General features: G+C 33.9%; 1 protein-coding gene and 1 long non-coding RNA gene across 2 annotated transcripts; both read right to left on the bottom strand.

The window, feature by feature from the left end:
* Positions 1-3,958: 3,958 nt before the first annotated feature.
* Positions 3,959-4,567, bottom strand: LOC148995716 (uncharacterized). Its single transcript, XR_016146976.1, has 3 exons — positions 4,461-4,567; positions 4,281-4,348; positions 3,959-4,094 (listed from the first exon to the last, which is right to left on the bottom strand). It is a non-coding gene; the product is annotated as an uncharacterized LOC148995716 (long non-coding RNA).
* A 3,339-nt stretch (positions 4,568-7,906) lies between these two features.
* LOC148995715 (SLAM family member 5-like) lies at positions 7,907-9,771 on the bottom strand. The gene is made up of 4 exons (XM_089121733.1): positions 9,606-9,771; positions 8,953-9,270; positions 8,508-8,798; positions 7,907-8,361 (listed from the first exon to the last, which is right to left on the bottom strand). Exons 1-4 carry the CDS (start codon positions 9,646-9,648, stop codon positions 8,216-8,218), a joined length of 798 nt encoding a protein of 265 aa, XP_088977859.1. The 5' UTR covers positions 9,649-9,771; the 3' UTR covers positions 7,907-8,215.
* Positions 9,772-11,514: the final 1,743 nt, after the last annotated feature.

Raw genomic sequence — 11,514 nt, 5'->3', positions numbered from 1 at the left:
TGTGTGTTGCCAAATTTCTGTGTAAAAATTGAAGTATTTTGTGTTGCAAGGGTTTGAGAATCTGGTTATTAGGCACTAAATGAGATCATTGGGGGTGGGGTTTAAACTGCACACATGGATAAGGTCCGCCCACGCAATGAACCGATTGACAGCTTAAGCATGTAAAGGCAATTTCACTACATTATTTCTCATTTATATTAGATTTGCAATAAATCTCCTTGTTTATGATGTTTTATAAACAATGTTCGGGAGGAGCACGTTCAAATAAATCATTCCAATCAACTCGTCACCAACCAATTATATGTCTACCTTATCAGCTCGCGAGGAAGTCCATATATTCACTGTCAACTCACCTAACATTCATTCAGAGCAAAGCGGACCGCACTCGGACACATTTCTAACCGGCATGCATCTCGCGGGGATCACCAATGCACAATTTACTTTTGTAATGCACAATTTACCTTTTCAATGCTTTTATTAATTTGAGGAGTGTTTCAGGGAAGATATTTAAAATAGATTCGTTCTCCCGCGAATTTGCGGAGAGTTTTGCTAATATTTTGTGAAGATACTAGACAGTGTTTTGACCAACACAGTCTCATGAAGATGCGTATCTTTACCACGAATGTCATTTCTCGTGGTATTTATATTCCAAAAATGAAATTTCCTGCGTGCTTATGCTACGCACTAAACAACCCTGGGGTAGGTTGAGGGGGGTGGGGAGTTTGTGCGTATTATATGCCAAAAAGTGCGTGTCATATGCACGCGAAAAAAGTATGCCATATACACGCGAAAACTGTTAAATGCCGTATAAATGCCACGAGAAATGACATTTGTGCTATAGATACGAACTTTCATGAGATCGGGCTCATTTTGACACAATGCAAGCAAATTTTTTCATCACAGGTTTTTTTCGGTTTCTGAGTTGGGTGTATACGTCTCCAAATCTAACTTTATATTGCCTTAATCACTGTCTTGTTGGCTCAAACATAGCACCGGTTTGAAACATGTCAGCAATTGCTGTTAGCTAGGTTTAAAATATGTAATACACAGCGGGGTTAGTTGTAACACAGTGTTACAAACAGGCCGCCAAGTGTACAATGATAATCAAATGAAAACAGAGAGACACAACTTTTCAGGTTTGAGTATTTATTTATACATTTAACTTTGTTGGACTTTCACAAACAATGTTGTAATTTAAAATGTTCAACATTTAGTTTAGTATGCATTGATCACTTGTTTATTTATTAAAAATATGGCCTGTTTTTAATGCAATAAACCCTTTAAATTTTTTATTTTAAGCTCATTTGTATTATTATTACTGTTATTATTATTATTATTGATAATAATTTTACATGCAGCTGCAAAACTGTGCAGCTCTTTTCTATGAAATTGATCCATAATAGTAGAATGATTAGATGAGGGATGGATGCATGGGTATCTATTTATATGCACAAACAATATCAAACTATACAAATAAAATAGTCCTGAATTATGTTACACACAAGTGTTACAACTAACCCCTCTGTCTGTTACAATTAGTACAAAAAGTTGTAACATTTGCATTTCTGTCACTTTCAGTGCAACAGTACAATAATGGTAGGTCCTAGAATAAAACTTTAAGTGTTCATTTGTAGCAGAGATGTGTATGTTGCATGTGTAAAAAAAGTTGAATCTAACTCAATAATTTTTTTAATAATTGAGCCAAAACCAAAATGTGTTAGGTTGTGCCCCGCTCTTCTCTAATATCAGAAAGATGTAGTAAATAGTTCGATCAAAGTATCCGTGGAGCAGAATCACAGTCATACAAGTCTTTACCACAAATATAGGGTAATAAGTGTGAACAGGGCAAATCATTCCAGCAACGGTCAGCTGTAAGGTGGAATAATGAAATAAGTTATTCTTTGGAAAATCCAAATTGAGTCATTTCATGTCATTACTGTATGATGTAAAATTGTAGGATTGTAAATTATAACTCAAAGTATCAAAGAATCAGACTGCCGCCTTACAGATATGGTTGATCTCCAAACAGTTCTCGGGACGTTGGTAATTGTCAGGTTGTCCAGAGCACCAGTGGGAATACAAAAACACAGATCCATCACTCCACAACCAGTGTCCATCCTGAAGAGTGAAGAGAGGGAATAAAAGAGTGCACTACTGTTGGCAGACTTCAGGAAGAAGCTTTAGTTCAGATTTGAGTCAAAACATCTTCATTAGACACTTTGCCTTTACTCTAGCAGAATTTTTTTTAAAGAGTTTAAAAAAGTTGGCTTTTTGAGTGTTTTTCTTTCCAAATCCTGGGTTGAGTGTCTTGGGTGTTTATTTTTTCAGTGTGTGGGTAGTTTTCATGTGTTACCCAGAGCTTGGCTTTTGCCACAGGTCTCTTTAGGAGCAAGTACAGAGCTGTCAAAATGGTGCATGTCTTAAATGTAATGCAAATAAGCAACTTGAATTGCTTGAATGTTTAATGTTTAGATTTAATATTTCTTAAACAAGCTTAAATGTTGGCATTATGTATTAAAAATGATAGAAAGTATACTGTACTGATTGGGAAATTCTAATTAAGGACACTATCATTTCAACTATTATTAAAAATGTTTATAGGATTTAAGTTAATCCATTGACATTAATTCATATATGAAGGGAATAAATAATAATAAAAAAGAATCAACTCTCATAAGTGTATCAACCCAATTTGCTGTGAAATTAACCCAGCATGAGTCCTGTCCTTTATTTACCCAGCCCTTGGGTTGTTTTTAACCCAGTGTTTTTTTAGTGTAGTGAACTTACTTGTACAGCATCATTTGCACCAACCCAAGCAGTCGTGGAAGTAGAAGGCAACAGACTCAGCAGGAAACCATTCTCCGGTTTATTATGCACAGATGCGAGATTCGCACCAAGACTCTGACAGTTTCTCTAAAGAGACAGAGTTTTTTATTGTCAATATAAAATATTTTTTAGCATAACACAAAAGTGACAACAATTTAGACATTTGCAAACAAAGTCTGCTCTGAGTGACTGATTATTTGCTGTCAACATTTTCTGCATTATTTATTTGCAGATAAGAAAGTTTTACTTTAAAACAATTACATTCCCACTTTATATTAAGTATCTTTAACTATCACTGAAAAAAACATTGTAGGATTTCCTTGATAAAATCACATTTTACAACACATTTTCAAGTAAATTTGACTGATACTGCTCTGTACAACTTACCTATTATTATAATAAAGTTAAATCTACTCAATTTTGAACTTTACATTTAATTTAAACAATTAAGTATTACCATATAATATTTTTTATATTTAATTTCACATATAGACTAAAGTACCATCTTTTTAAATAATTTCAATAAATTTGATAATTAACTTCTTAATCAATATAACACTGAATTATACCACACATTTAAAGCATATACTAATAATTCAACAGATATTGAAATTTCATAATGAATAATTAAATATTAAAGAATATTTATGAAAACAGAGACCTCAATACTTGGTACACAATACATAGATCAATTTTGAGTATGACTGTCATTTTGAGTGGAAAATGAATCCAGATGTCACAAAACGGCAAGTTACTAAACCTAACAACAAAAGTGATGATAAAACAGTGTAAATGCAGCTGGAAAACAGTCAAAAATCAACCTTATTATGTATTCATGTCCCAATGCATGATGGGAACACAATTATTATAAAAGTTAGGTTTGAGGTTTTACTTCATTTTATATCATTGGTATTAACGGTTTAATTTCCACAAGCTTGATTTGAGTGACTTGACTTTGTTTTTAAATTCTTGCCTGAACTAACTTGTTCATGTAGAATTTACATTTGTTTTTTTCTGTATATTTACTTCACCAGAGAATCATTTGTATCAGTTTAAATGAAAAATGTGATACTCTTATTGTGTACATGCATGTCTTTACATCTGTCTTTTATATTTAGTTAAAGTGACAATCATGTTGTAACACATCACCTCTGCTGTGATCCAGTTAGTCGGATGAGAGAAGAACTTGTAGCACCGGAGTCCATATTGTGTCCATGTAGCGGGGCATCTTCTGGATAAACGAACTGCTTCCAGTCCTTTAACATTCTCTGTAAATAATGTTTTAATTTTTATTTATGCAGCTTATTTTATGCTTTTGTGATTATGTGCTGAAAATATGTGTATTTTATACACGGTAAACAGTAACCCCTTATTAATCGTGCAAATATTATTTTGTACATTTCCTAAATGTTTTAAAATAGCAAGGGTTTTTACTAAATAAATGTGTTGGTTACCTTCTGTATTCCCCATGGAGAAGATAATGAAGAGAAGCAGACAACTTTTTAGCATTGCCATGATGAACCTGAAATGAATAAGCAGGAAAAGTTAAATGTCTGCCTGCACACTGAGATCCTCAATGCATTTAAACACAAAGCACAAAAACACTTCAGGAACAACATTTATTCATAACTCACTTTGGCTTTTAAATCGTTGCCTTCAGAGTCTCAGAGGAAGATTTTGTGAAGAGCCAGAGCCGGTGTAACACAGTAACATTATCATATCTGTTGAATGATGATGGGTCATATTTATACACATAATTTCAGCCAATAACATCCGGGTGTCCTGGGCAAAGATCAAACTTTACCATTCTGGCATATTAGTTGTAGATTTATAGCAACAATTAAGAGAGGTCAAATGTTCAAATGTATTTTTGTGTCTTGAGTTCCTGTTTGTGTGTGAGTCCAAGGCCTTTTTCCAAGATTTTTCTTTTTCAAGTTTTTAAACTCATATTTTTAAAGTAAATGTCACATCTATGGAATTCAAGATGCAAGATTCAATACTTTTTTATTGCCATACAACTCAGGTTGTCAGGGATTTGCTTCGGTGTGCGTGTGCCCTTAATCAACAAGATACAGCCAAAGACATAGAGCAAATATATGAAGAGTTCAGATGCAAAAGCCTCTATATATAGTGCCATTTGAAATTTTGTTCTAGAATGACCATTTTTATCAAGCTTGTTTATTTAAGTTCAGTAATTTCACTTAAATGACAATTAATAGGTAATCTTCATTGCCATTTAAGTGAAATTACTGAACTTAAATATACAAGCTTGATAAAAATGATCATTCTAGAAGAAAATTTCAAATGGCACTTAGAGGCTTTTGCATCTGAACTCTTCATATACACAAACAATATCCCATATGTGACACTTGACACAAACAAATAAAAGTAAAAGAACACATCGTTCATCACGTACCTGGATGACGGTCCAGGAGGATACAGTGATGTCATGTAGAAGTGACAATATCAGGATACAGAGCACAAACACTTTACAATAAATAGATAAAATAACACTAGTATGGTTGGCATAAATTACATAAAAGGTATAAAAAAAACACTGTAAAGAAATTATGCAGACTCGTTAAGAGAACCTGTTTTCCATAAGGAAGTGGTTCAGGGGTCGAGAGCTGGTTAGAGATGTAATGACTCTGTGTGCTGTTGAGGAACCGGGAGGTTTTTGTCTTAATAGTTCACTTAAAAAAAACATTTTGCTGATAATTTACTCACCCCCATTTTACTATAGCACTGAAATAAGTCATGCATTTAAAACATGTAAACACTATATTGTGTGTTACACTATAAGACTACATATCTACACATTATAATGAGGTACCAAACACATAGACTCCAATACTTCACTATACAACACAACACACACCAGTGACAGAGACAATTACTCATTTATCATAAATACTTTTTGAGTAAGGGGTCGTTTACCCAAGAGGACGTTTGACATGTAACACAATCAATCAGTTCATTGCTCCGTATCATGTTTAGGGAGCGTCACTTTGGGGAAATCAATTCTATATGTCATAAAAACACAATACTGAACATAACAAGGTAACAATGGCCTATACAGATATCTTAATAACTATTCTAAATAACTATATTTATTTGTACCAAATATACACTTCTTCATGATATGAAAGTCTTATTTTCACTTTAAGTGCTACCATTTCTACTGGCCAGTGACTTTAAACTACAGTATAATATATATATAGGCCTATTTACTACAGCCTAAACTGTTGTTAGTAACGAACTAGAACATGTGTTAGGGAAGTCTTGCGTAGCCGTCTTCACCTTATCTTATCACTAACAGTTCTCATAAATGCCAGTAAAAGTTTTTATTTTAAGAGTTTCCTCTTCAAACCTATTCACAAGCTGCTGAGATTGGCTTTACTCAGGAATAGAGAGAAATCGTGAGACAAGAGAAAGGACGGGGTTGCCCTTTTATGGATGATGTCATCACTCGTACTAACTATGACCCTGTGATCGACTGATGGGGGTCGTCAGGCCTTTTTCTATTTAAACAAAGGTTTTAAAATAAAAGATGTTCACCTATTCAATTAAATTCAAGTTTTAAAATGCAAAACGTTTTGGTTTTAAAACTGTCGAGGTAAAGTTTGCTCTCGGCTCATATATATATGCCTCCTCTCGAGCTGATCATAGAGATCGTTTGAAATTGCTCCTTCTGAACTTTGTTTATTAAACATAATGTGATGTAATGTCTCTCTTTTTTTAAAATATTAGAGGTGCAGAACATCACGCAGCATCTTTTCAGTATTGCACCACACTCAAAAAAATAATATTAATTTGTCAACAGGTTCCACATAACTGGATTACGTTAAACAAACATAATTTGTTAATGTAACTTCAACTTCATAGTGGAATTAAGTAATTTTAAATTACCCAATTTAAGTAGTCTCAACATGAATTTTTAAAGGCTTCCTGACATGATTCAAAAGCATTTTATTATATTCATTCATCCATTTATATTTCATTTGATTCAGTGACATCTAATTAAATTGATAGCCTTTAGCTAGCTATTTGCTAGCAGAAGCACATATTAGCATCTTGAATGCTAAGATTTACATGTTCATTTATTCAAAGCAATTGAAAATGATGAAATCAGTCGACAGCCAAACAAAATGCTCCACTCTTCTCCACAATGGTAACCCACTGTCATTTAAATGGTTTAATAATTCCAATGTAATTTAACATTAAACACTATTACACACTATCAAGTCTTCCCCTTTTCTAAATTTCTCAAAAAACATAAAATAACACTTAATTTTAACATTTAAATTTTAACACTTAAATTCACCATATGCAAAGCATGCTGGGAACTAAAAGCACTGCCCAGGTTCAGTTAATACAACACAAATCAATCATGTAATCAAACACAAACGGATTAAGTAAACTTAAGTTGTTCGTAGATTTAAGCAGATTGAACACTATCAAATTAAGTTTGTGCAAAATGGCAGTCGGCTCGCACTATACTGCCACCCTCTGGATGTACACATTTTTTTACTTAACATAAAGGGTTTGTGTTTAGAAAACACATTAGGATTTTGTACTGTTAAGTTGAGACACAATTATAGACCTTAATAGAAAAAAACATTTAAAGTCAAAAAATAAAATTATTATAAGTAAACTATATATAAATATGTAAAGTGCACAACCTCCCTAGTTCATTTTTTTGAGTGCAAGCAAACTCGATCATAATCATTACAAAGAGTAAAGATCAAGAGCATAACAAGGTCATATCTTGTTTTTCCCCTATGTATTTTTTACTGTTTATGGCTCCAAAACACTACTTCGAAACAAAGGATTCATAAATGTTTCGACACTTCATGACGCAGTGCTTCGAAATCGCCCGTCACAGATTATTGAATATGCTTAATACTCTGTCATCAAAACAAATGATCTTCCAGTCTTTGATCCGATCTTTTAAAGATGTAATACCTGTCATGTTTATGATGAACAACTCTGACTCTTTTATTATACTGTACCCTTAAATCGTCATTTAGGCCTATGTGTGATTCATTGCACTATCAGTTCAATAAGTTATATTCAGTTTTCTTTTCAATACAGGGATTTATTGGTGTGACAGTTTTACACTTGTGGGTTTGCTGCATACAGTTATAGTCCACAACAAAATGAAAACAGGAACACAACAAGTTAAGAAAAAACACAGCAGTTAACAACGAAATATAAAATGGATGACATTAAAGAATGAAATGAAATATTCAAGAATATGGCCCAATACGACAGGTTCGAGTAATAAACCCTTTACAATCAAGCATAGAAAAGGCTAAAGCATTTCAATAACAAAACCGGAAATATGCCTATATCCCACAATATTTATGACTTCTGTTCGGTTCTCCTATCATCCTCTTGACGCTCTGACGTCATTGACCAGAAGAACAACAGCAGCCACCGCAGCCACGCCCATCAGCGCAGTGACGACCAATCGCAGCACAGCTTCAACAGAATCGCAACAGGGGGCGTGGCCTTCTGAATAGTTCTTGTTTTCTGCTTCACACAAGAAAAATAAAGTCAAAACTGTTCAGAAAGACGCAAGTACATGATGACAGACGCTCCCTCATTCTTTAAGTCATCCTAAGTTATCAGTCTCGATAAAATCAACACATTAATTCAGTGATTCAGTGGTGGTGTACCTGCACATGTGTGTCTGCAGAGTGTGTTGATGTCCAGATGTGTGGTCTGGTTGCTGATGGGATTGTTCAGCACACAGCTGTAGGTGTTTTTATCCTGATATTCCACCTCCAGAGGTAGAGAGAGACTGATGCTGAGATCACACACACTGATGCTGGACAATACACTCATTCCTCTGTACCAGGACAGAGTCGCATCACACACACTCAACACTGATGATGAACACACCACTGAACAATTTGATGATGAAGATGAAGAACAGTCTCTGATGATGACAGGAACAGGCAGACGAGCTGAAATATGAATAAATATAAGCCACAATCTACTTTGCATTCAATGTGATTAGTCTGATCACAGTTAGTGTTTCTGTGATCTCAAATTATAACATTTCAGTATATAAAAAATTAAATAATAATATTTGAGGGACAGGATAAATGATCTACTCACCATAGACAGAAACACTGAATGTTTTTGATGATCGTTTCGCTCCTCTTATCTCTAGTCTATAAACTCCAGTGTGTTCAGTTGTGGTGTGTGTGATGGTCAGAGATCCAGTTTGATCGTCCAGCTTCAGTCTGTCTCTGAATCTCCCATCAGGAACATCATCATATGTGGAGAAGATTTGTTTTTTTCTGATTTTAACTATCAGAGAGTTTTCAGCTCCATATTTCCACAGTATATCTTCATATTCAGGTATTTCAGTGAGATCAGTGTTTAGAGTAACAGAATCTCCCTCCATCACTGACACTGAATCACCAAACACACCTGATGAACAAACAGATTTACACAGATTAAATCTCTTGTTGTTAATAAAGCCTGAATGAGTTGTCGTTTGTAACCCTTAAATGTGAATTAAAGAAGAATTAAGTATAATTCTGCCACTCACAATACATTTATATAATATTAAACATAATGAGCAGGATTGATTCTGTCATATTTTTCTCTTGTGGTTTAAAATAGATCTCACAAAAAACAATAATAATTTCGTTTGAGCATCTTTTATCTGGGAAATCCTCTGGCAGATTAAAATAAATGTCTTTATATTAAATCTCTATAAATAATAGAACTAAAGCAAGAAAATGAATATGATCATAACTCACCGGCCAGACGACACACGCAGAACAACACACACATGTGAAGCATTGTCAGATCTCTATATGTGAACACTTCAGAGACAGAGAGAAAGTGAACTAACAGGACAGTGTTAAACTGTGAGAGAGTGTTTCTGCGTCTGATTCCTCCACCAATAATATTTCAACACCTCACTCTCTCTCTCACTTCACACACACTGATGCTCTGGTTATTAATATTCCTCTGTATTAGTATTACACTGTTGGATACGGCAGACCGGACACAGTATCTTTTCAGTTTTTGCATGCAGCCGTGCATTTTTAATATTTTATTGTAGGCCTATGATCAATATTTTGCTATTAAAAGTGTGATGGTCTTTGGATGGTCACTAATGGTTACTAGCAAACACTAACTTTGTTTTCCATCAGTCGTTCACACACACACAAACAACGTGTGAATATAGACACACTGATGACGCAGAAGCTGTTTATTTTCATCCACATCCAACCGCATCTCTGTACAGAAGTCAGTTGAGGTTTACTTTGAGCCGCTCGAGTCTCAGCAGTGAATCACACTCATGTACGGCCTGTGCATCTTGTTTTGCTGTATTATAGCATGTTTTTTTTAAAAATAGGCTATATGTTATAATATTTTTTGACAGATTTATTAAAATGCTCATAAGTTCACATTCATTGATTAACAACTTAAATCCACAAGCAGATTAATCTAAAAACACACTGTTCTGTCGTTTCTTCTGCATGATAAAAAACTAAAAAAATCATGTTTACTGAAATCACAGTGCAGAATATTTACTGTTATAGTCTTTACAGAACAGATTAATAAAAATAAAAATCGTTGCCTATACATATATTTCCATCAATTTATTCTATGATTATTTATTTATTTCTTTAGTAACATTTTGATTCTGACGTGTGTAAAAACACAAGATCTTCCAGAAGAACTGAACTTCATGCTGACTGCAGTAGTCCTGTAGGGGGCGCTAAACTCCATCCGTCATACAACACACAAACAGAAGAAGAAGAAAAAGTGTTGATGATGCGTCACGCGATGTCATGATATCTTATGAACTGAAAGTGGCTGATAATTGGTTTAAAAACGGAATTATTTTTGTCAACTTTTCAATCAAAATGGTTTGATCTGTAATTATTCAGAGTTCTTGGTAAAGCATGGAATTCCTGTCACTCCTAAAGAGTTTGCAATTGTGGCTGATGCAGTGCCACAAGGGGTTCTCATGCTTTTTAAAGGATTTTCTTCTTCATCTCTTTACCGCTCAGTGGATCTGTGTAAGACATTTGTAGGTAAACAGTGCTTTTCTTCTTCTAAATCAAAAAATAATAAGAAAATTCGAGTCTTGTTTCAGGAGGAGTCTGTTTCTGTGCCATGTGTAATTTCTTACTGGAATGGTTTTGTAAGTGACATTCCCTGGAAAAAAGTTTGGACATTACCTCACAAATACCTGATAACTAACAAAATAAGAGAAATTACCTTTAAGTTAATTCATAGGGTTTATCCAGATAAGTGTTTTCTCAAAAGGCTCAAGAATGATATTAATACCCTCTGTTCTTTCTGTTCAGAGAAACCTGAGACTTCTTTACATTTATTTTGGAACTGCTCTCTCACAATGACTTTCTGGTATGACATTTGTGATTTTATAAAATGTTATGTGAATCCTAACTTTGATTTTACATATAGAAATGTAATTTTTGGTTTTCATGAATGTGAAAAGAAAAGGGATATTTATTTTATAAATCTTATTTTTCTGTTAGCTAAATTTCACATTCACAAATGTAAATTTTCTAATTGCAGTCCTCTTTTTGTAAGATTTAAACTTGAAATGAAAATGTACTTTGAATCTATAGAGTTCTCTAAAAACTTAAAAGCTATAAGAACAGTGGCTGCGTTTAAGGACTTGGCACT

Source organism: Pimephales promelas, chromosome 2 (assembly GCF_988280905.1).
Source record: "Pimephales promelas chromosome 2, fPimPro1.hap1.1, whole genome shotgun sequence".
NCBI classification, from domain to species: Eukaryota; Metazoa; Chordata; class Actinopteri; order Cypriniformes; family Leuciscidae; genus Pimephales; species Pimephales promelas.
This window is presented reverse-complemented; position numbering and strand designations above follow the sequence as displayed.